The 25,796-nt window shown below is 44.8% G+C and overlaps 2 protein-coding genes across 4 annotated transcripts in view; both read right to left on the bottom strand.

The window, feature by feature from the left end:
- Window positions 1–17,753, bottom strand: part of STIMATE (STIM activating enhancer) — a 64,440-nt gene extending 46,687 nt beyond the window's left edge. Inside the window, exon 1 of the mRNA XM_007984567.3 lies at window positions 17,434–17,753. Within this exon, the coding sequence (XP_007982758.1) occupies window positions 17,434–17,593 (160 nt within the window). The 5' untranslated portion in view covers window positions 17,594–17,753. The remainder of the gene's footprint in view (window positions 1–17,433) is intronic.
- A 1,992-nt stretch (window positions 17,754–19,745) lies between these two features.
- The window catches only part of SFMBT1 (Scm like with four mbt domains 1), a 154,970-nt gene continuing 148,919 nt past the window's right edge, over window positions 19,746–25,796 (bottom strand). For all 3 annotated transcript variants that reach the window (XM_007984569.3, XM_038003793.2, XM_007984568.3), the window contains exon 21: window positions 19,746–25,473. In XM_007984569.3, the coding sequence (XP_007982760.3) occupies window positions 25,333–25,473 (141 nt within the window). In that variant the 3' untranslated portion in view covers window positions 19,746–25,332. The remainder of the gene's footprint in view (window positions 25,474–25,796) is intronic.

The following is a 25,796-nucleotide window of genomic DNA, read 5'->3' as shown; positions in this document are numbered from 1 at the left end:
AGCACCCCAAGGCCTGAGGCTCGCAGAGAGCTTGCTTAAAGAACACGTGGCAAAGGAGCTCTGCCTCCTAGCCAGCCTCCTTCCCTGAGGGCTCTGAACCCTAGCTACATGAAGTGAGGAAAGCCACCTGAGCCTCTGAAATTCTGGAGAGGGGCTTGCTGGGTGATGTTTCTGGGGTTGTATCACTTCGGTGTCTTCCTTGATTCCTGCCTTCCTAAAATTCTAGAAAGAACATAAATCAACCCCAGAGGATCAGCATGCTCTGGCCCTGCTATTTCTCATTTGAAACAGGCCTGCCTATGCCAGCTCCCACTCAGAAAGGCCAAGCGCAATCCATGAGATCCTAGGATAAAAGGAGGCTTAGGACCCAGGTGGGGCCCTCCAACCTGTCCTCAGACTCTCCAACCAGGCAACGATGTGCGTCAACCAGGCGAGAGTCCCAATCAGCGCGCATCCTTCTGACGTGCTCTTCACCAAGCCACCTGCAGGAGACTTATCTTTACACACCTGATGCTATGCAAGAGGGGCCAGATGTGGGTGGGCAAGCACAGAACCAGAGAAAGCAGAGTTAAAACACTGTCAAGAGTGGACCAAACAACAAATATGTACAATTATTACGTATTGTTATAAGTAAAAAGAAAAAAAGACCAAACCATTTGTTATAAGAACCAGGAGAGTGGTGACTGCATCTCAGCACATTCCAGGGACAGAAGAAGAGCAGGTGGCTGGGGAAAACCCAGTGGGAGTGCTCAGGGCAGAGAACGAAGACTCAGCCAAGCTCCATTTGCACTTCCTTTCCCGTAGCATTGGACACAGAGCTCCTGGGGCTGCTGGTACCTTTGAAAGGGCTCGGAGGAAAAGGAAGATACATCAACTGCCTCCTTACGAAGAAGGTACTGAAACAAAGTCACACAACTGAGAAGACTGAAAATGTGTAGAAAGTCACCATGCATGGAATGAGCTGGCTATTTCAATATTAGCTTCTGTTTGACTCCCACATGCAACTCAAAGGCTCATTATATAACAAAAATACTCTGAAATTCATCTTTGTTCACCAATCCATTGTGGACTACAGAAACTCAGATTTCCTACCAGTTAAAATGTAAGCAGTGAAGCTGGGTGCAGTGGCTCACGCCTGTAACCCCAGCACTTTCAGAGGCCACAGCAGGTGGATCACTTGAGGTCAGGAGTTTGAGACCAGCCTGACCAACATGGTGAAATCCTGTCTCTACTAAAAATACAAAATTAGCCAGATGTGGTGGTGCATGCCTATAATCCCAGCTACTCGGGAGGCTGAGGCAGGAGAATCGCTTGAACCCGGGAGGCGGAGATTGCAGTGAGCCAAAGGTTGCAGTGAGCCAAGATAGCGTCATTGTACTCCAGCCCTGGCAAGAAGAGCGAAACTCTGTCTCAAGCGAAAAAAAAAAAAAAAAGTAAACAGTGAGAATCAGGTAGGCTTGCTAAGGGTAACGCACATATGCAATTAAAAATAATAGGAAATGTGAAAAAAAAAAAAAAAAGAATATGACAAACCACCTCTCTGAAATCCTTAACACTGAAAAAGTAGCTAACTCCTACTCTGGATGAGAGGTTTGCTGGTGTCTCTGAGCCTGTTTAAACTGCCTTCAATAACTGAGGAGGAACAGCAATGCTACAACCCACTCTGGGATTCCGACAGCCTTGCTCACCAAGATGAAATCCAATTGATAAGCCCAATAGGTAAATATACCTGAATCAGCCTTTGCCCACTTAGCATACAAGCCTAGAATAGTTAGTTACTTGTTCAACTGGTCTGCCTTCCTAAGCAGGATGTGGACTCTTAGAGAACAGGAATCAAGTCTCCTAACTTCTCTCACAGCTTTGCTATGTTAGTTTGGTACCACTGTGTCACACATTACTATAAAACGTAATGGCCTAAAGAAGTAAACATTTACTATTGGCTGCATAGTTCTGGATCATGTTCTCTTGTAAGGCTGCAGCCAATCTGTCAGCCAGGGCTGCATCACCGGAAGCCTTGACTGGGGCTGGAGGATGCACTTTTCAGAAGGCTCGCACGGGGCTGGGGGCTGGGGGTCCTTAGCTCCTCACCACGTGGGTCTCTTCACAGGACTGCCTGAATGTCCTTGAGACATGGTCACTGGCTTTCCCCAGAGCAAGGGACCCCACAGGGAACAAGCAAGTAAGCATCTTCAAGACACAAGCTGCAGTCTTCGTAGTCACCTGATCTCGGAAGCCATGTGGCTTCACTTCTAGCACATTCTACTGGTCTCATAAACTAACCTTGACACAGTGTGGAAAGGGACTATACAAGGATGTGAATATTGTGAGTGGGGATGGCTGGGGTTCATCATGGAGGCGACCTGCCACATTTGTCATTCTAAGTTCTCAGGATGTTTTTACTGGATGTGGCATAGATGCATCTTTCAAGGGGGAACTTGAAGCTGCTGCTTTGCTTTCAAATTCAGTCTTGGCTGACAGGCTCATGCTCTCTGCTGACCTACTTGGCTAACAGCTCTTCAAGGTAGGAAAAAAGAACAAGGCACTAGAAGTAGTCACCACAGTGTTTCTGTCCACCCCTAAAGGAGATTTCCTTTCCCCTATTCTACTTCAACAACCAAAAAAGATACTTGAAGCTAAATTCGGTTTCTCATTCCCCCAAACACGGGGTATCCTATCAGTGCAATGAAGAGTCTGCTAACAAGGGCAGTTTGGACAAAAACGATGCCACAGAGGGGTATGAAGAAGGGCTTAGGACCTGGCACTTAGAGTCGGCCACAGCAGTGCAGGGGAGGATGGAGAAAGGCATCATAAATAGGAGATGCCGAGAGCATTTGATTTCCCAGCACTGCTTCTAGGAGCCTAAAACCACATCTCTGCACTGTTTCTCCTTATTGCGGTGGCAAGTAGTTTTTAACGAAAGAAAGCAACTCAGTTTCTTCCAAACATCTGTAACTTGTTACTATCACACTTAACTCTTGAGATGGTAACTAAAGATGTCAAAACTTTCAAAGGGGTCAAGGAGCTGAGCTGGAATGGTCATTACCAGGTTTGGATCACCTACTTTGGCTGAGGAAGGATCAAAGTGCTTTCATCCAGTTTTTAAATCTGCCTTCATTTATAAAAGGTATTTCTCACCCGGCTATAGAATCCTAGATTGACAGGCTTTTCCTTTCAGCACTTTAAAGATGTTGTTCCATTGTCTTCAGGCTTGAATAGCTTGACAAAAAGTCCAAATTAGTTCTTATGTTTATTTCTCTGTATATAATGTCTTCTTTTCCTCTGATTGCTTTTACAGTTTTCTTTTTTATCATCTGTTTTTCAACAGTTTGATTATGATATGGCTTAGTGTGATTTTCTTTGCATTTATCTTGCCTGGGGTTCATCAACCTTCTTAGATCTATGAGTTTATAATTTTCATCAACTTTGGAAAATGTTCAGTCATTATTTCTTCTAATATTTTTCTGCCTTTTCCTCCTCTGTCTCTTTAGGAAATCCAATCACACGTTAGATGTTTGATATTTTCCCATGGGTCACTAAGGCTCTGTTCCTTTGGGTTTTTTCTAGACTTTCTTCTCTCTGTGCTTTAATTTATAACGCTCTGTTGGTATGTTTTCACGTACGCTATTCTTTCATAGTCTAATTTTCTGTTTATAAGTCCATGAATTTTTCAGAAATCGTATTTTCAGTTCTAGTAGTTCCATTTGCTTTGCTTTGCTATTTTCCATTGTGCTTATTATGACCCAATTTTTCTTTAAAACTTTAGCATATTTATAACTGTTTTTCAGTCCTTTCTTGGTGATTCTAAAATCTCTGTAATTTCTCGGTCTATTTGTATTAACTGATTTTTCTCCTGATTATTGGTCATATCCTGCTTCTTTAACCTGTCTAGAAATTGTTGATTGGGGCTATCCATCATGATTGTTAGTTACACTGTTAAGTGTTTACATTTTGTCTGCCTTTAGTGAGCACTGAAGTTTAGTTTGGGCAAGCAGTGAACTCTGCAAAGCAGCTTGGTCATTTCAAAGCTTTCTTCCCCTTTCTCTTCTACAACAATTCTGAGGTAAAATTTTACATAACGAAAATGCACGTATATTATGCATACAGTTCAGTGAGTTTTGAGAAATGTGTACACTGATGTCACCCTACTACAATCAAGATACAGTATTTTCCATTACCTGAAAAGTTCTTGTTTTCTTTTTTTGGGACGGAGTCGCACTCTGTCACCCAGGCTGGAGGGCAGTGGTGAAATCTCGGGTTACTGCAAGCTCCGCCTTCCGGGTTCAAGCCATTCTGCTGCCTCAGCCTCGTGAGTAGCTGGAACTATAGGTGCCCACCACCATGCTCGGCTAATTTTTATATTTTTAGTAGGGACAGGGTTTCACCATGTTGGCCAGGCTGGTCTCGAACTTCTGACCTCAGGTGATCCACCTGCCTCGGCCTCCCAAAGTGCTGGGATTATAGGCGTGACCCACCATGCCCAGCCACCAAAAAGTTATTTTGAGTCCCTTTGCAGTCAGTCCCATTCCTACTACTCCAAGGCAACCACTAATCTGCTTTCTGTCACTATAGATTAGAATTCCCTTTTCTAGAATTTCATATAAATGGAGTCATTCAGTATGTATTCCTTTTATCTGGCTTCTTTTGCTCAGCATACTCAACCATGAGATTCAATTGTGTGGTTGCATGTATCAACAGTTTGTTCCTTTTAGCTGCGGACATTTATTCCACTATGTGGACATACTACAATTGGTTTATCCATTCATGTGTTGTTGAACATTTGAACTGTTCCTAGTTTGGGGCAATTACAAAGGAAGGTGCTATAAATATTCATGCACACGTCCTATGGCCATGTGTTTTCTCTTGGGTAAATCTTGAGGGGTGAAACTGCTGAGTTGTATGGTACATTTCATTTTCTTTACAAGAAACTTTCAAACAATTTTCCAAAGTCGTTGTACCATTTTGCATTTTTACCAGAAATGCATAGGAGTTCCAGAGTTCATATACTTTTCTAATCTTGGTATTGTTCATCAATTTTAATTTTAGTCATTCTTGTCTTGTGGGTATATATTGGTGTCTCACTGCTATTTTAATTTGCATTTTTCTGATGAGTAATGATATTGAGCATCTTTTCATGTGCTTATTGGCCATTTGTATATCTTTTCTGGAGAAATGTCTTCAGATCCTTTGCCAATTCTTAAATTGCACTTTTTTCCCTGAGTTCTAAGAATTCTTACATATTCTGGTTATAAGCACCTGGTCAGATAGTCATATTTGCAAGTATTTTCTCCCAGTCTGTGACCTACTTCCAGTCAATTTTTGTATATGACTTCAAGGCTCGTTTTTAAACTTTGTACTCTTTTCTCTAGAGCTAGATGAAAGCTAATATTAAGGCATGGTGACTCTTTTGAGGGGTCTATGGATGTCCCAGGTGTTCAACAACGTCTCTCTGCTCTATCTGGAAAGAGCTCAAATGTCTCTCCGTTCTGGAAGTAGTTCCACTTACAGTTCTCCAGCAGTGGTTCTTCAATTCGCTTCCTGAGTTTTGCCCTACACAACAGATCTGTTCATAAAAAGTCTCGAGGAGACCCCCAAGCTAAGGTGAAGAGTTTTCCTTCTGCATAGCTTTTTCTTTGTACTATCCTCTGCAAATTCCAACTGCATTGGCCTCAGATGTGTCTTCTCAATGCAGCTAGACTGCTGGGCTTCGCATGGGTTCCTCCTCGCTGCTCTGAGATCTGGAAACTGCCTCCAGCAGAATGTTGGCAGGAAGACATAGGGCTCACCTCATTATTTCTTTTCCCTTAGGCTCACTGTCTTGATGCCTGCTGTCCGATATTTGCAAAGTTGTTTCATATATTTTGGCCTGTTTTCTGTTTGCTTACAGAAGATGGGCAAGTTCTGCATCTGTTACTCCTTCATGGGCAAAAGTCTCCTCATCCTTCAGCACAGGCTCAAATGTTAAATTTATCCACATAGGAAAGATTCCTCTGGCTTCCAGGACAAGGCCCATGTACTCCAATCTCAAAATGAAAAGCCTTTGGCTTCTTCCGAGTCTGTCTATCATGCCTAGAAAAAAGACTTCAGTGAGGCTCTCAGTCAAAAAACCAAGCAGGTCAGGGACAGTGGGGACCAAATGGTGTTTAAGACCTCCACATGCAGAGGACAGGAACGTGCAGAGGTCAGAGAAGCAGCACTGTGTGTCAAGCAGCACACGTGTATGCCGCACATGGCAGCAGGTGAGCAGAACCGCGGGGGGTGCAAGGCCCTAGTGCTGCAGTGAGGTCCACTGGGTTTGAATTCCAGTTCTGCCACTCAGAGGCTGTCACAGCCTTAGACAGAGGCCTTAACTTCTCAGTGCCTATTTTCCCAAGTGTAAAATCAGATGACATGAGTACTCATCTCATAGGGATAATATGAAAAGTAAATGAGTTGACATATGTGAAGCACTTACAAGGCTTGACACGTAATGAGTACTCCACAAATGTGACTCAGTATTGTCACCAGAGAGTTACCAGATAAAAAACTGGCCGAGGACCTTCACTCTCTATTTGTGGCTCCCTTCTAACTGGTGGAGGCTTTCCAAGGAAGACTGAAAACAGATCCTATACTTACATTGTCTCAAAATATCTCCCTGTAAATCAGTTATTAATTACAAAGGGAAAAACTGTAATTTCACAATGGAGAGAGCTGGACCCAGTTATCAATGAAACCTTCACCAACGCTAGAATCAACTGACACCTGACTGAGGGTCGGCACCTCAGGTTACGATGCACTAAGTAGGCCACAGCATCACGTATGCAGGCAGCAGCCTGCCAAAAACATGTAACCTGAACGCAATCATGAGAAAGTATCAGACAAACCCAATCTGCGACATTTTACACAATCACTGGCCTGTACTTCTCAAAAGTGTCAAGGCTAGGAAGGACAAAGAAAGGCTAAAGAACAATTCCAGACTAAAGGAGACTAAAGCGATGTGGCAACTAGATGCCAAGTGTGCCCCTGGACTAGGAAAAAAAAATCAATGACAGTATTCAGGCAATTGATGAAATGTGAATATGGACTGTGGACTGTTAATAACATATTAATGTTAAATTTCCTGAGTTTTGATCACTATACTGTGGTTACATAAAAGAACACCTGTGTCCTTAGAAAATGCATGCTGAAGTATTTAGTAGTTAGACAAGAAAATCATCTCAGTCTCCTTCTACCTCCCAAGATCTCACTGCTCAGGAGCAAACTTGGACTGGAGGAGCGCTTCGCCAGAGCATCATCAGGCAGCACTGTGCGCCAGCACAGCCTGGCTGGCGGACCGAACCCAGGCACAGGCAGAGGCCTACCCTGTACCACACACACTGGATGTCCTACAGACTTCAAAGAAGAGCAATGTGGACTAAGATCATTAGAGAAGGTTTCTTGTAAGATGAATAGGGTGTAGTTAGGTGGGGAGGAAGGAGAAAAGGAATGGTGAATATCAGTAAGGGAAGTAGGCAGGAATGGGTTTGACAGGTATAGGGATAGAAGAGCAGCCCTGCGGCATCTTGCTGGATCCCAGAATCTGGTAATGTGGCTGCTCTCCTTGGTCGGCCCAGGCTGCGAAGTAGACCATGGTACTGCAATGTTTGCAGCACAGGAAAAGCTGGGAAAAGGAGGATGGGGGCAGTAGGCTCAGGAGCCTGGCTGTCTTGCAAGACACAAGGATGCTGCTTTAGACCTAGGCTAAGAGGAACCACACATGGCACAACAGCAGCTACAGCCAGAGGGAACAAGCGCTAAGCAGCTCCCTGGTAAGGCTCAGCAGTTCACACGCCATGGAATATGGGCCAGTAAATGCTTTGAGACAGTGCCTTTCCTACCCACCACTTGTGAGGCCCTTATGCCTCACATCACCCCAGACCAAACTTCATCCGTCACCACGTCCACACTGGCCTGGCCCGAGACCTCCGTGACTGGGATAATGAGCTCTCACTATCCAGGATAAGGCCCTGTCTGTAGCAGCAACATTCCAACCCAGCTCTATGGTGACACTATGGCATGTGTGCTGGACATTTCCCTGAAGGTTTTTACCTATTTAGAATATTAGTAAATGATTATTTAAACACACTGGGAAAAGAATTAATATGTAAACTGCTAAATGGATTAACAGGCAATTTAGCATCCCTGTTTGCTCTAACTTCATATAACAGAATCAGTTCTTTTTTTTTTTTTTTTAAGCGTCAGTAATCAATGGGGTTTCTCACAGAAATCTGAGGGTAGAATAAAGCCAGGGCTCTTGACAGAAAAAAATCACTTGAATCTCCCTACCCTACACTGTGTCTTTAGGATCGTAACACACGTCCCTCATCTCCAGCCTCTCACGTACTTCTGAACCCTCATTTTCTCCAGGGCTTGGACTGAGGGTCAGGGCATAAGGGAACAGCAGAGTTGTAACGTACAATGGGCTGCCTCAGACACCCCCACGGACACGCCCTGGCAAGTGCGGGGTGGCCACATCAGTAACACGCTTGCTTAAATGTGCTCCGAGTGAGTCTCCCCGACATGCTCCACTGCTCCCCGTGCCAAGACTGGAAGAACATCAACTGCGTGCAGAGAGCCCTGCTCGATGGAACTACCCGCAGATATTTTTGCCCAAAACTCCCTACCCAAATAGAAAGCTGCTCTAATGATCTGACAGTGCACACTGCACAGGGCTCTGGGCAAAAGGACGTGGCATGCACCATGTGGCTGTGTTTCAACTACTCCTATAGGATGGTGTCTTATGCTTATGTCATTTAAATGCATTGTTACTACCTCATGCCTCTACGTCCTTTCATACTATTAAATGAGGATGTCTTCTAACAAAATGGAAAAGCCCACGAAGAACACAGATGAGCTGAAGAGGCCTGGAAAAGCCCATGGACTAGACAAAAGCTTGGCGGAGGAGGCATTTTAAGTAAGATGAATGTATGAAAAAGCAGAGTTGGCCCCATCTGTGTCCCGACTTACTCTGCATACAAGAAATAAAGAAAAAGCATGAAAGTTGTTGATGCTCATCAATGGTTGGTGATCGGAAAAACCATGATACACAACATCACATCTTTAAAAGAAGTTTTAAAGCCAAGAAAAACACTGGTTCGGTATCCCCAGCCTCTCCCTCCTTCCTCATGCCACCCCACCCCATGTCCGCACCATGAAACCTGCCCTTAGTGTGCTAAGCTCACCAGCCTCTGCCTCCTCCTCCCCAAAATGGCTTGAGTGGAACCTGCTTACGGCACAAAATGCCCCTTAGAATGAAGAGGGCACACTAAACCAGAAGATGCAGCAGGAGGGCATGTGATGATCAGGCGGGACTGCAGTAAGTCAAGGGAGAAGGCTTCTCATAGGCACTAAGGCGACTTCGGTGCATGACCATCCTGCCGTAGTAGGTACAGAATTTTTAGAATGTACCAACAACTGAACTTCTGTCAGAGACGTTCTGTAGCAAAGGCCAACCCTTCCAAAGCCTGCGACCGTGCTCAGTGGGCGACAGTGGTTCCCAGGGCTTGCCTAACTTGGCATGACACTGCACCCACACCTCGAGAGCTGCATACAATCCAGGCTGGAAGTATCTCTACTTTTTCCACATCTGGGTGGACTGTGGCAGACAACCCATAAAAGCTAGTTAACAATAAGGAGCTGCTTTGTTACTATCCAAATGGAAGGTCTGCACAACCACACTGCCTAGCTCTACCACTTACTGGCTGTGTGACTTTGAGTGGGTTACTTAACCTCTCTGCGACCCAATCTCCTCATCTATAAGACGGAGATACTATCAGTCCCTACTTCTCAGGCTGTGTGAGGACTAAATGCCCAACCCTGGATGAGCATGGCACACCTGCCCACATCACCACCGTCTAGCTCAGAAGGCACTGCCAAGAGGATGGAGGCCAGGCGGTTACTGGGTCCCTATTTTTTCTTCTGTGGCCCCAAAGATAAACAATGTATGTTTCTCAGGGGCTGCCATACGAGATGTAAACTGCTTTAAAAGAAAGGATCTCAGGGAAATAATACAAATAGAGCATGCGGTACATGCAGACCCTGACTTGACACCCAATAATTTAATTCGTCCTCTTTAAATGCACCCATGAAAGAGGCCTGAAATGGAATAAGGAAGGCTCTCTGGAAAGCCTCCGAGTGCACTGCCTCTCTTTTCTGAGACCCTCTGCCTCTACCCTCTCCAGCGCTGGTCTCTTCTACGTGAACCTTTGCTCTCACCATCCCCTCCGTGTTGAGAGCTCTCAGCCTCGTGCTCAGGTGGAGCTTCCTCAGGGACACTTCCTCGAGTCCCCAGGCGGAACCCCTCATTCCCCCTCTCCAGTGTGTTCAAGCTTCTACAATCCTCTTCACGCTGTACTGGAATTGCCTGCCCGCCTGCCTACAGCCTGTTCCAGCTGTGAGCCCCTCAAGGACTGGGGACCAGTCTCAGCTCTTCGTCAAGGAAACATCCAACAGTGGGCTTGGCACCAGAGTACTTTAGAGATCCTAATAGTCCACTGTTCTTACACTTTGGAAACAACACATTGACCTTCTAATCTATTCTTCTAGAGCAAATATGAATTTGCTGAGAAATCCACAAACTGAACCAATGCAGTGGTTCTTAAACAGGGGCAATTTGGCCCCCCAGGGGACAGGTGGCAATGTCGGGAAACATTTTTGGTTGTCACAATGAGAGACTCTACTGGCATTCAGTGGGCACAGACAGGCTGGGGATGCTGTTAAACACCTTGCAACGCACAGGACAGCCTCCCACAAGAAATAATTATCTCATCCAAAATGCCAACAGTGCCAACCTGACAAACTCTGGATTCAATGGATAGCTTTCCTAGCAGTGGAGTAATCTGAAATAGACTCACCAACTGCTTCTATGTATACACAAGGAAAAGGATAATTCAGGGTAAACCTCAAGATTATTAATGACCTTCCGTATAGTCATATGGCAAGCAACAGGGAAATGAACTCTGTGAAAATCAGCAGGTAACCTGAAGCCACCCAGAGCCCTGGAGACCCTTCCTCACCAGTGAGTAAAGGGACTCTGTGCCCCTGCTTCTGCTGCTCTGGGGTAGGGCGGGGGTGCCTCTGCCTCACATGCTAGACCTCAGCCTTAGGGTAGAATCACCACCCTCTGCCCAGCCAAGGAAAATCTTCACAAAGGCACAGAAAAGCAGACCTAGGGTGTGACTCATGTATGCATGAAATGATTGATGAGTCATTTCAAATTTGTATTTTTAATGTTATCTACAGTTATAAAACAATAATGTTTTAAATAAAATTACTTAAATAATTATCAAGAAAGAAAAGCAGAATTGTTCAGATAGAAAAAAAATGAGGTGAAGTAGCCACAGATACAGAGTAATCAGAAAGTGCACCTGTGTGGAAAGAGGGGTGGAAAAAGCAGGCAGGCACAGAGGAAGCGGCTCAGAGTGTCTGGGGTCCCAGGGACCCAGCTTACATTTCAGTTCTGCACTTACTAAAAAGGAGCCCTTGTACAAGGCACTTCACCCGCTCACTGACTGCTTCTGTACAGGGTTCCTGTGAGGGGGCCGGCATGCTGAGGACTCAGTGAAGAGAGGCTGCAGGAAAGAGGCCGGCTCCAGGGGCCAGCACCACCACCTACTACCATGGGGCCTGGGCAAAGAAAAGCCAGCAACTTGAAGCAGGTTCATCACCTGGAAGTGGAACAGCCCCAGGCACCCACTGCCCTCTCTCTCAGAGCCCACATGGGGCCCTGCCGGTAAAAACACAAGGAAGGTTAGGTCAAGGAAGATTATTTTGGCCACTAAAGCTACCCGGTTTTGGCACATGCTAATCTGGATTCACACTCACTGTGCTGGCTGGGCTAAAGGTGCTTTTTTTTTTTCCCCACTGCTATGCACTCTGTGAGGAGGGCTAAAGGTAAAGACATTGTACGAACAAGAAAAAAAGGGAAATGTTTAACCTAATTCAGAAAATAAGTTACTTAAGCACTTGTGAAACATTCTTCAGCTCAACTCATGAATACAAACAATGTAATAACAAGGATGAAGACACACCCCCAAGGAAGGCCTAACATGTGCCTGACACCAACCCAGCTTCCTCAAACACATTCCTTCTCATCTCCATAGGCCCAGAAAAGAAAGATCATTATCCACATGTTACTAGGGAAGAAACTGAAGCTTTGAGAAATGCAGAAGTTGCTCAGGGGCACCACATGGCAGAGCGAAGCAGACATGGACGCCCGGTCAGGCTGGATCCACAGCCAGGGATCCTGTTATTTTTAACCACTTGTAAAACCCCTTCAACAAATCTTCATGTTTGTACAAATATACGGACTGCAAAAGACTTTAAACAGATTTTAATGCAGCGGAAGCATGATAGGCCCCAACAGGGCAACATGTGGCCAACAGAGGTATTTAAAAGTTTTAAAAAGTGCATTTGTTAAGTTATTCTACAACTCAGATTGTCTCCTAATTCAGACAACTTCCTCTTATCCTGATTTTATTAGAAATTAATGAAGTTATATGATAAATCAAGCAGATCACCATGATGGATAAATGCTACAAATAAATAAACATTTAGAAAACCCGAAAAGTTTCTAAAAATAAAAGCTCTGAGCCAGCCAGCACACTAACATTGGCCGCAACACCAGCCTGGAATGGAAAAAGGGGCGTTCTTCCTTTGCCCATGCTGGCACTCCAGAGGGAGGAAAGGACAGCGACACTGACTGTGTGCTGGGTTCCAGACCCACAGACAGGCGCCTTCACTTGTGAGCTCCAGCTCCAATTCAGCTGTCACTGTATTCTGTTATTTTACCAGGAGGAGGTGATCACCAGGTGAAAGGCTACTGGGAAACAGAGTACTCACATGATCTCAAAGTATTATGACTGCAGAGATCCCTTATTGATTGCTCAGGGGAAAATGTACCTTTACAAGGGAGAGACTGAGAGGTCTTCCATCCCCCACCACCAAGACATCAACCTTATTAACACGAAGAGTGGGGCAGCATGGTGTCACACGCCTCTTGGTGGAATATACATGAAACATACAGTGCCGCTTATGGCGTGTCTTTGCCATAAAACAGGGCATCTGAATCTAATAACTGCTCCAGACCAAACTCAGGAAAACAGGGGTCAGTGAAACAATTCAAACACCACAGCGAAACTCCCAGACAACTCCCGAATGTGGGGCACTTGACACAACGAGCAGCCAGGACGCTTCAAAAAGCCAGAAACATTAAAAAAAAAAAAAAAAAAAGTGTGCATGTATGTGTAGGAGGAGGTTCTTCTAGAAATGAAAGTGACTGAAAACATAACCAAACACAACATGTGGGCCTTGACTGGATCTTAGTTTTTAAAAACTCCAGCTGTAAAAGACTTGTGACATTTGAGGAAATGTGACTATGGACTGGATATGAGATAATATCACGGAGTTATTAATTCTCTTAAGTGTGATGATGAAATTGTGGTTATGTGGGAGATTGTCCTTATTTTGGGGAGACTTAGCTTAAGTATTTAGCGGTAAAGTGTGACGCGGGTTGCAACTTACCTTCAACTGGCTCAGCCAAAAAAAAAAAAAAAAAGCATAAAGAGATAAAGCAAATGTGACAAAATGTGAACAACTCCTAAATCTAGGTAGAGGGCAGACAGATGTTGAGTGTATTATTTTTCATCTTTTCTGTTTGACATTTTTAGAGATAAAAACAGGGATGGGGTGGGGAGAGGTGATCATAGGGAAGGTTGTGCCAACACAAGTCTGTTCACACAGAGCACACAGGAAGGCCAGTTTACCATGGAGAAAACCCCAGAAACTCTCATTTAAGATATCAAAGCTGAGTGCACTGGTTTGTGATTTCACTTTGGATCGCAGGAAAAAAGCTATCACTTCTCAATGTCAGCAGTGTTTTTGTAAAACATGGACACATTTCTCCCAGCTGGCTAGCCCCCATGTCTATAACAAAAATAGGCAGGCAGATTTATCCAAGTTCTCAAAATGCTTGTTTTATTAAAAACCAATTTTGTCTACACTTCAGCCCAGAACCCTGACTGTGCACTGTGAGGGAGGCTTGAGTTTGCTTTGCATTCACATGTCCTGAGAGTAAATACCCCCAAATGCCAACACACACACTGGCCAACACGACCTTTGGCTGACAGCTGGGTGGCTACCCTGCACTGGAACAGTTTGCTGAGCTCTAGGACTGCTCAGCTCTGTTCTGCTGAGACCCAAGCTGAGAAACTTCATCAAGTCACAGACTATAGACAAAACCACCAAAATGGGGACTTGTTTGGCAGGCAGACTACGACAAAGCGCCCCTCGTTTAAACCGTTTCTTTCTATGCAGACACCTAGCAGACACTTCAGAAAACTAAGTGGAAAGTATCTTCATAAGCTTGACTCTGAGTTTGTTCATCTTTCCTTGCGTACACAGGGTACCTTAGATGGAGCCTCTAGGAAGCCTGCCAACTCAACAAGGTGGTGCTGACACTGGACATGTTGTGTGAGTTGTGCCTGTAACAGTCTATATGTTTATGCAGCTTGAAGAATGGGCTACCATGTATGACCTGGCATATACGTTCTCAACTGCCTGGACCGAGAGGGTCTACAAACCCTACATAGTAAGGCAAGAAGTCTATCAAAGCGCCAGAATGAGAAATTCTTGCAGAACCAGAATTCTCCCCAGAGACATTAATATAAAGTCATCTTCCTTCAGGACAAACCCCCCCAGGTAAAAACAAACAAACAAACAAACACAAGGCAACGTGAAAGTAGAGAAAAAAGTGATTTTTCTGGATAGAAAAAGGAACATAAAGACAGTGGTCTGAGAGGGTCACTGAAATCAGGGAGGTGAAGTAAGGAAAATTACCTCACAGCTTGTCTGCCGAGAAGGGGGTTCATTCTACAGTCAGAGCTGGTCCAACAGGAAACAACAGTGTTTGCCATGGCCATCAGGTTCCAGAAGACAGGCACCAGAAGAGAGGCAACAAGCCCATTGCCTCGAGGGCCACGGGTACTTGGAAGGGAGAAGACTGTGATCTCAAAAACAGCCCCTCAAAGTATAGGGGCTGTTTAAGCTGCTCAGAACGAACTGGTTGGTATTTAAAATGTCTGAAGATAACAGAACTGAGGAAGGATGGACTTCCCTCCCTCAGGGCTGCAAGGGGGACCCTCGTCAGGGGAGCCTGGCCTTCAACAGATGCCCCTCCCGGCAGCTCTGCCAGACTGAGCAGGAGGGAGGACTAAAAGTCCAGGACAAAGCCAAATGGCTCGCAGATGTACTTCCTTAAGGCTACCTTGATCTCTTTCCTCTTCCACCTCAGAGATTTCTTCCTCTTTCCAACAGTTCAAGAAGGAAAAGCCTCACAGTTCTACTTCAACAGGACCAACAAATCTGAGCGATAAGAAGGGCCCCACCCGGACTGCATCCCAGTCAGTGGGCTTCTCCTTGTCCAGCTCCCAGAGTGCCATTGCCCTGGCCTGCTCTGTCTGCTTCTAGGTAGGGGGAGGAGGCTCTTGCTCTCACCCCATTTCTGTGTCAGGGCAGACAGAGCTCTAGCCTTTCCAACTCTTCTCCTCATCACTCCTACCCACACCACCCCAGGACCCACCAGCCACTTCCACAAGCTCTGTCCACATCAAGCCTCACAGTGAACAAGAGACTGCTTTCTAGTCCAATCTCTGCAAACACAAAGTACCAATCACAGTGGGATTTGCACATGTGCTCACGCTGAAGATTAAGTAAAGAAGTGAGTATGTCCCTGAAGACTCCACTCGAACACATTCAACCCGACACACTTCTCAGCTGCGAGCAACTCTGCCCTGTCATCATCACATATCCTTCTCTGAATCACAAGTGTCAGACCCTAGGGGATAAGCGGGGCCATCAGCATCAATCGAACCTATGGAAACAGTCAGAGTTAGGCTAAGAAACCTCAGGTTAGGGAGCAAAATAAAAATTTAACCTATAGTTCCTTCAGAGAGAAAAGAAGGCTATCTGGAGGAGAGAGAAGTAGGAGGGATATGAAGACCCACTCACCATGACTTGAAAACACACACATACAGTACATGCGCCCAAGTCAGCAGCAGATTTTGGCTAAGTTGTCACAAATTATTACTGTGGGAACAAGTGGGTATTTGTTGAGCAGAGAAAAAGGCAAGTTGGGACTAAAAAGGAAAGAAAATGTGTCAAACATAGACAGTTGGGCACTTGTAAGACTTATCAAGGCCAGGCCACCAGAAGAACACGGTATCCATGATCAGAGCCTCTTCAGGGTTACTTAAAGCCTGAGAGAATTCACTCAAAGAAATCCCAACTTATAAACAAGCAAGGTGGCCACTCCAGCAACTGGACCCTACAGTTGCAAGATCCCTCCTGAGTACTCCAAAGCATACTTTCTGCAGGAACTCTCCACTCTGTCCACACAAGCACAGTGGGGAAGTTTTGAGAACAAGTCATTTTTGGAATTAATGACTCTGCACAGATAGTTATAACCTTTCCTTCCCCCTAAAACGCAATCACAAGGGCACTCCCAGGCTTACATGCCGAACAAAACTTCGTTACTTTAATAAGAGAAGGATGTACACGATGAAAAACAGAAGCCCCCCGCCTCCCCCCGCCCAGGACACATGACAACAGGGTGGGGGCTTCCTTCTCTATTCAGCCACTAGGTTGCCCAAGTTTAATGGGAAAGGAAACTTAAAATATAAAGAATAAAAGTGGAAAGGGAACAGCCAGGGGCAGCTATAGACGCGGCTTATTAGGAAAGCTTGGGACAGAGATGGAACAGGTGGGCCTGTTCCGGAAGAAACGAGAGGAAGGGGATCTGGGGAAGAACGCAGACTGGGTGGGTCCTGCCCTGACAAAAGGGAAAATAAAGCTGAGGAAGAAGGGCCACGGAAAGGGAGGCGGGTGGCCCTAACACTCCAGGTGTTGAGAGGGATGCAAAGTAGCAGGATTTACATGTGAACGGAGAAGGTAAATCCTTGAAGAGTGAAGGGGCAGAAAAGAGCTCAGCATTGCACTGGATTGAGGGATGTGGGTTCTAAGCACGAAGAGCACCTGAGAAGCGGCGGACAAGGGGATGTCACCCTTGGGGGTCATGACTCCAGGCTGAGAAGTGGGGTAACAATTCGAGATGGTAAGGCGGGAGGTAGGCGAGTTTTAGACTGGCGTCTCAGAAGACAGACGTTTAAGGTGGAAAGGGAAAGGGTCACTCAGAAGACAGACGTTTAAGGTGGAAAGGGGAGGCCACAGCGAGTAGGCGAGGGGCTCCGAGCCGGGAGCCCGGGGCCCTGGCTACCCTCTAGTGCGGGAATGCCCAGCCTGGGTTTGCGGGGAAGGAGGAATTGGGATCCCCAGGCCGGAACTCTCTGCGCAGGAGGGACCTCCGGGGGGCCGGGCCGCGGCTGCCGCGCAGGGCCTCCGGAGGGGCGGGGGTCCCAGACTCACGCATTAACGTGCTGAAGGCCACGACGCCGAGCAGCCCCTGCAGGAAGATGCCGAAGCTGTGCATGAGCGCGCCGCTCTCGCAGCGGCCCGCCCCGGACGCGACTGTGGAGGGCGGCCCGCCCGGCAGTCCGCGGCTCGCATTCCCGGCGGGGCTCTGCATGGCAGGCCTCGCAGGAGGGGCGCGAGGGCCCAGGGCCCGCCCGGCCTCGCTGCCTGCCGGTGCAGCGCCGCCAAACCCGCAGCCGGGAGCCCGAGCCCAAGCCCGAGCCGGTACCTCCGCCCGGCGGCCGACTCCGCGCCGCGCGTAACCCGACGTCTGAGATCGCAGTGCCTGATTGGCGAAGCCAAGGTTGGGGCGGGCCTCGGCCGCGGCTGCTCTCCCCGCCCCCGGAGGGGCGGGGCTCCGGCTGGGCCAGGGGGCGGGGTCGCAGGTCCCACTCTCCTCTCCAACCCCGCCACGCCCGCAGGTAGACAGACCAGGTGCGCAGGGTAGCGCATACCGGAACGAGAGCTGGGGAATCACGAGCTCCAGGTCCGGGGGTAGGAGCTGGGACAGCCTGTGACCAAATTATTTTTCCCTCTAAGGCAAATCCCTATATCCTGGAGAATTTATTAATATTCCTGGATTCCACCCTCAGAGATCCTGATTCAGTAGTTCTGGGATGGGGCCCAATAGTTTGCAGCCTGGATTATTCTGAAGCAAGTGAATAAGGAAAACAATCTAAGATTGCGTACAGGAGTCTTCCTTCCAACCTAGACATTTGAGTCTTTTTCCTACTTCCCTAGCTAAAGGCTTATCAAGGCCCCAAGTCTATTTTATTTTTTTCATAGACATAATTTAAATGGTCACCTGAATCCAATCACTTTCATTTTGAAATATACCAGGTTTCACATTAAAAACCTGACGTGCATATGTCCCACCTTATTCACTTGGGGAGCACAACTACCTTTAGAGTGTAAAAGACAAATGGTTGGTATTTGCCAGGCTGCAACATCCCCCTGCACACACACACTCCCACCTAACCCTTTCCAACTTCTCAGAACCTGTGCTCTGCCTTTAACAAGACCCTGAGTCCCCATTCTTTCATCCATTCCCCAAGCCCAATCTGGGCTCTCTCTGGACATCCTTTTGTTGGTGCTCTAGAGCCCCTGACCTTCCTGCTGCAGAATGTCAATGAACACATGGTGTGAGTCCAGTTGACACTGAGCTACATGTTTTCAGCAGTAAATATCTTTAGGAAAAAGTTTTCTTATTAAATAGACCCCCAAATTCCAATTACCTAAGAGGGTTAAATGGTATCTAAAAGCTTTCTTGGTAAACAGGAATATTAACCTGATTAGAGAATAAAAATGCAGTTCTCCAGCCTTCTCTTACATTTTCTCAACTCTGCCTTTATGTAGCATTCTAGTTGCATGGATACCATTCCCTTTTCCCTGTCCATGAACTGCTCCTCACGTGCATCAAGGCCTATCTGACCTCCCTCTCCCTCTTGTTCCCACATTACCTTGTGTGTACTGTTCCATCAAAACTTTTCAGACTGCTAAATTTGACAGCTGTACACCTCTCTCTCCCACAGCTAAGTGTGAGCCTCCTGAGGGCAGGAATTGTTTTTATATACCCTTCAATTCAAATTCAACATAGTGCCTGGTACAGACCACATGCAACAACATGCTTAATTTAAATGAAATTTTAATTTATAAAATTTTAAATTCTCCACAAGTACTGGCCGTGGGCAAATACAGGAAATGAGATTAAGAAAATAAATGGATAAGGGAAAATTAAAATTGCATGAACTATCTTTTAGTCTAAGAGGGATCTTATGAGGGTGCTCAACAGTTAACAGTACAATGTTTAGAGAGAATCAAACAAGAGGCTACGTCTTAAAGCAGAAGAGATTGTGGCTGGGCATAAGGAGACTAGATTGCTTAAAGACACAGACAGCTCAAGGAAAATTGGACACTGAGCTGAAAAGTGATGATTTTAACAAAGAATTGTTTTGCACATCCAGCTGTGGAGGAATCCTTAAGGCTCACAGAAGAACAAATAAAAAGCAGTCTTCAGAGATCAGAGGCAGAATCCCCAATGCCACGAGCAAGGTTGCTATGGGGAAATTCTACTCTTCCTATCTTTCCTGAACTGGAATTAAAAAGCACCTAAATCCAGAAAGTAAAGGATGAGACAGCAAGAGAGGGGAAAGAATTCTGGAGTTTTATTAAAGTAGGAAGGAACTTTTCATCCATTTGGAAATGATTCTTTGAGGTCCCACTGGAGTTTGAAAAAATTTACTCTGGCCAAAATGCCTTCCTTGCTGTCAAATCAGCACAAAGTTAAGGTTAAACATAGCTTAAGACCTGTTTTCTTTTTTTTTTTTTTTTTGAGGCGGAGTCTCGCTCTGTCACCCAGGCGGGAGTGCAGTGGCCAGATCTCAGCTCACTGCAAGCTCCGCCTCCCGGATTTATGCCATTCTCCTGCCTCAGCCTCTGGAGTAGCTGGGACTACAGGCGCCCGCCACCTCGCCCGGCTAGTTTTTTTTTTTTGTATTTTTTAGTAGAGACGGGGTTTCACTGTGTTAGCCAGGATGGTCTCGATCTCCTGACCTCGTGATCCGCCCGTCTCAGCCTCCCAAAGTGCTGGGATTACAGGCTTGAGCCACCGCGCCCGGCCAAGACCTGTTTTCTTTAGTGTTCTCACAACCACTTAAAACTGTCATAATGTACCACAAGCTTATATACAATCATATTTACAAAAAAAAAACCACGCAAAATATTAATCCAAAATAGTTTTTTTAATCCTTTGAAGTTATACCATCAAACTTGATAGGAGTTATTTTAATAGGTATTCTTGTGCATACTTCTTAAGTGTACTTTTATCTTCAATGCATAACTTGAAATTAAGAGGAAAAACAGCAAGCAGGAAGGATACAATGCAATAAGCATTTGATTTTGTTCTAAATGAGCAGCTTAAAAAAAAAAAAGGCAAAATACATTAAACAAAGTGCATCAGTTCCAACAAGTTAGTATTAAAAAGAGGCCTAAGGACAGTGCTGGAACCAGCCAGGAGTCCCTCCCTGGCAGGCCTCTGATTGTCTTTAGAGAATATTCAATGAAAAAAAAAAAAAGGAGGGGAAAAGAAATGAGCACTTAAAATCTCAAGAGAAACAAACTACCTTCTCCAGAGATTCTTGCAAAAGGAGCTAACGGACTGCCCAACTTTAACTCTGTCTAAGCTTTGTAACCTCCCTCAATCATCTGCTTTGTGACTTGATTTGCCCTAAAAGCCTACCCTTATCCTTTCAGCACTTTTGTCCACCTCCATTCTGCCAAGCTAGGTATGCAGTTAGATTGAATAAACCATGTAGAAACCCTCAGGCCTGAGTTTCCACACATCCTGAGAACAGGCACCCGCATCAGCAAATGGTGGCACCATTTCACTAGAAGGCACCATTTGCCTCCAGAAATAATGGGAGACCCTTGCCTCCCACAGATCAGGGTCCGTGCTTTTCTGCTGGTGTTGGAGATTTATCTGGCAAGGCTGTGGCTTGCTTCTCTCTTAAAACAATCCTTTGTGATAGGCCATAGCACCAGGACAGACCCAATGGTGTATTAAGTCAAAAAAGACACAAGAAGAGGGAGTTTTAGGCCTACTTCTCTCTCTCCCCAATTCTCCACTCCTGGTTTTGCTGGTTCTTGTGAAAATCTCAGGCTCCTTAAACACCATACCCAAGTAAATGACTCTGCAGTGCATTTGCTGCCCACCACCTTCTACACCTCTCCATAAAGCTGCCCTCAGAAACAAGGCTACCTGTGTGGTCTGGTACAAGTACTGAATAAACACACCTGGAACCACCCTTGGAGTGGGCCTGGAACCAGATCCATTTGGACTGAGCATTGAATTTAAAACTTATGCCGACTCTAAGTCATAGGTAGCTTGTTTGGATAAATTCAAGTTTCCAAAGTATACACATTCTCACATAAGGGGTGGGAGTCATCAAAACTCACTAGTAAAACATCTAAAGTGAACAAAGTCAAGGAAGAATTATAATTGCAGGACAGTAACATTTCTTTTTGGTTTTGCAGGAGGCTCTTTGTCCTACGATTTCTGAGTCAGCACCATGACAAACATATGGTTGCTTACAATGGACCCAGGAGCAAGGAAATCCAAGCTTGAAAAGGCGGCTTCTGGTCCCCACCAAGATTTATACTTCATTTTTTGTAGTGATGACTTCTTCTCATTTAGCTTCATAAGGCCAACAGGTTTCCTACTGATAACACAGAACACTTTTGAACTGGTGTGTGCACACAAGGCACGTCCTCAATACACAGGATCAGAGTTCAAATCCAGGGCATGTTCCACTGTTGATCAATTAAACCAGTAAATGGTGTCTCAAATAGAACAATCTTTGGTGATATAGGTGCCAAGTAAATATAATTGCCTGTGATAGTTTTCCCAAATGTTCCCATCTAGATCACCTGATGTTCTGTGTGTTCCTCAGAAACACTTTTTGGCTTGAGAGAGGGAAATGATTCTGAGTCCCACCCGACCTAAGGCCTCCTAAAGCTTTTAAATTGTATTCAGGTACCACATTAGTGACTGAATTGGTACTAGAGAGCGAGTAAAATGTATCTGGGTCCTCTGGAAGCTAAGGTCCAATGTCTTCTGTCTCACAGTGAGAATAATTTTACTTCCAGGAGAAAAGGCATATTAAGGCTAAGTTCTGAACTAGTTTTCTATGTTTGCTTCTACCATAAGTCAATAAATATTTACCAAGAAGCTCATCTTTTCCAGAGGTTAGTAAGTACCCTTCCCTGACCTCACATATTTATAACATAGATAAATGCTAGGAGCCACCTGCATTGCTGAACAAAGGCAGATAGGGTGCAAGCTTCCATAAATGCATTCCCTGCGTTAGCCACTTCAACTCTGCTTCAAATGAGAAGGATGAAGATGGTTTACAAAGGAAAACAGCATAGTCCCCAGAAACCCACAAAATCTAGTCAAAATGTCACAGAAAAATCTGCATGTGCAGCAAAAGGTTTCCCTAGCACACTAATGTAGCAGTAACAGTCTAATATTGGTCAGCCAGCTTTTCAAGGTCCAGGAGGATGAAATAGTCCATTAACCTGTTTTCTAAACTTGTCAATTCAGGGTAAAAAATGGGTCATGAAAAATTTTCTGACCTCAGGCAGGCTATAGGCCCAGCTGCAGGTGAAATCCAGACAAATGCAGTCCCCTCACAATGTAACTGTTACACATTTAAGAAGTTGGTCTCTCTAAAACACAAAGTTCTTGCACCTATGTGCAACATACCAACATTTTACCCCAACATGGTGAGCTATTATCTGTCTTGAAATCTGTTTCAGCATCACAGTAACCAGAACATCATTGTTATCCAGTCCAGTCCCAGCAGCTTTGTGAGGTAAATTAAGTTCAAATTTTAAGTTAAAAAAAGTGCCCTGTGCTAAATTCCCAAACAACTATCCTCACTTACATAATATATGGGAGTCAGGGCTGGGGGATATAATTCTTTATTCAATTGCCTAATAAACTATATCTTAGTAGGAGAATGCAAGAAACATTAAGGGAAACCCAACTTACTTGACCATTTAGAGTCAGCCTTTCTCTAGGAGAAGGCTGAGCCTGAATAATCATACTATAAACAAGCCTATCAGGCTCTGACTCTACCCAGATCAAAGATTACTTGGGGCTGTATGTTTCGCCCTTCGGGACCTTCATCCCCTCACCTGTGAAGGGAGGTGATTATTAATTCTGTGTTTTCTGGAGAAGTCAAAAGAGAGACAAAATAAAGCATTCATTATTCTTGTGCTTGGTGAATTCCTTCTTATAGGAAATACGTTTCACTTTCCTAAATAAGATAACAACACGAGGCACTAAACATTAATTCCAGAAATTCTGTTCCATTGTTCTTCCTCAAGGGGCCCTCTTTGCCTTAGTGCCTTGACTGAACTCTCAGGAAATTTCATTAAGCAAGATCAGTACCACCACCACTACCCACCAAAAGCTTAATGTTTAATGCTGATTATTCCCTAGCATTCCCTGTATATCCTTCTCTTCCACAGACACAGAATTGTAAAAAACTGGATCTCTAAAGTTTCAAACATATTAATTTTTACTTAAATGAAGCTTCTTCTCAGGTATATCTGCTAGGAACCTAAGCAAAGAGTTAATGTCTTCATGTATAATTTAGTTGCAGGGCTTGAGTTAAGCTGGTTTATATATTATCCAATGAAGAGAGGCTCCAGATTATTCACCAATGTCCACAGAAATAGGTTGGGGTGTTGGGGAATGGGGAAAAAAATCACAATCAGTTAAAATTTGCTGTAATATTTCCTTATATTTGTAGAGCTGTTTAGAATTCACCCAGTTTGCAGGATTAAAACATTTTCAAATCTTGAGAAAGAATGATTGGGTTATAAATTTGCAGGTGATTAGGATAAAAAAGCATTCAGCAAAGCAAACCATTTAAGGGAGACAACCTAGGTATGTGTTTTTCCTCACTCTTCATGACTAGAATAGTGCAGCAAACGCTATTATTATATAATAGCTAGCAATGGAATCATAAGCGAAAATTCACCTGGAGTTTCATGTTAACTTGAGCTGGGCTAAAAGACACACTTAAAAGAATACTGAGTTGTTTAAATGGGAATCCTCGGACTAAAGATTATATTCAAATTAAAGGATTAGCTGAAAAAAGTCTAAGTGTGGCTAGGCAAAGAGGTTTCCAGAATCCTTAACCATGTCTCAATATTTATCCAGCCACTGAGGACACTGCTACAGAAACTCCATGCTCTGCGTTACCCTCCAAACATGTTTTCTGTGCTGTGCTTCTACAGTGGAGACACCTGGAAAGAAGGACAAATGGGCTTCGCTGTGGGTCCATGGAACGCCTACTGATTTTCACCCAAAGTAAAGACCATAGAAATGAAACAGAGGTAGACAAACAACTCTAGAGAAAAGTAAACACAAAATAAAAGTCACTGAAGTCCCTCTAAGAATGAACAGGAAGAGGGCAATTAAACGGAAATACTAACAGTCTTGGTGATGTTACTTAATACAGGCAGCCCAGGCTGGGTCAAGATGGAGAACAGTAACAGTAGAGTTCTTAGATCAGGTCAGTTAAGGAACTGGTGTAAGTGCCCACATAATGTTTTTAAGAAAGCAAACAGTTTCCCCCCCTCCAAATTCTGTCATAATTTTAGTGTTCATGTAGCTTAAAAATGGCATCATACAAAAAACCTCATACATGGCTGTAAGCTCAATTATCAACAGAGGTAGTAAACAAAGAAACTCCTAAGAATCGATTTTAAAATGGATCAAAGTGTGACTATACATTCAAAACCCTAGAGCCACATAATCATCCCCAAAATGAACTGTTTTAATTTTAAAAAGCTTAAAAACACAATGACAATGAAGCACTGATATGCCTTTAGGAACAGTCCCAAATCAGTGCTGACTTAAAGCTAGGTCCTCTCTTTCCAAGAAAAAGAAAGCAGAGAACAAAGTTCAATCTACAATGGGAGGGAACAGAATGAAAACAACCAAAAGGGTGCTTTCCAGCAGCCTAGGTTATTCTTTGTTTTCAGGCCACACCACTGGAAATGCTTTTCTTCTTATGTAAGTCTTTTCCTCACAACCTTTATTTTTTTAAAACTGCCATCTGCTGAACAAGAGATGTCCACATTTCCACCGGCAGGCGATCCACTTCTGTGCACAGTTTTTGCTTCCTCACTGTGAGTCCTCCTTCCCCGAAAGTGCAAAGAGAGCAAGCTGACACCTGCAGGCCCCAGAGCCCCAGGACTATTCCAGCTCCACTTATAAAGCAGGGTGAAGGATTTGCTGCATTTGTGCTTCAAAGATCCAGCTCACTTTGGTTGTCCTTCTCAGTTGGCAAACTGCTCATAAAAAGCAAACTTGATCCTCTCTATGTGATGGCAAAGTTTGATGGCAGGGCCCAATTTTAAGTCCATGCATTCTTGAACAGTGGGAAGGGTAAGGAGCAATAGGGCCTGCCCATCAATTTCCTGGTAAAGCATAAAAGACAAATTATCTGTGATGTGCACATGAAAGGCAGCTTGATCATGACAGCCTCTCCTCACTTTAGCTTTGTCAAAACTGGAGTCCCTATGCTTTCCTTTCCTTAATTTTTCGTCTTAGGTATCACACACTTCCTTTTAAGTGACTCCACAGTCTTCCATAGTAATGAAGCTTCAGAATTAATAAAGTTTTACTGAGGACAATAAAATTTTACCAAGGATAATAATCCATTCCACAGAGTCTCTGCCCCATAGAAATGTAGTAAACTTACTAGCCCTGTAACTGGCAACTAAAATTGTGCCATCTTTTT

Source organism: Chlorocebus sabaeus, chromosome 22, assembly GCF_047675955.1.
Source record: "Chlorocebus sabaeus isolate Y175 chromosome 22, mChlSab1.0.hap1, whole genome shotgun sequence".
In the NCBI taxonomy this organism is placed as follows: Eukaryota; Metazoa; Chordata; class Mammalia; order Primates; family Cercopithecidae; genus Chlorocebus; species Chlorocebus sabaeus.
Note: the sequence above shows the minus strand (reverse complement) of the source record. Positions and strands in the feature narration are given on the sequence as shown.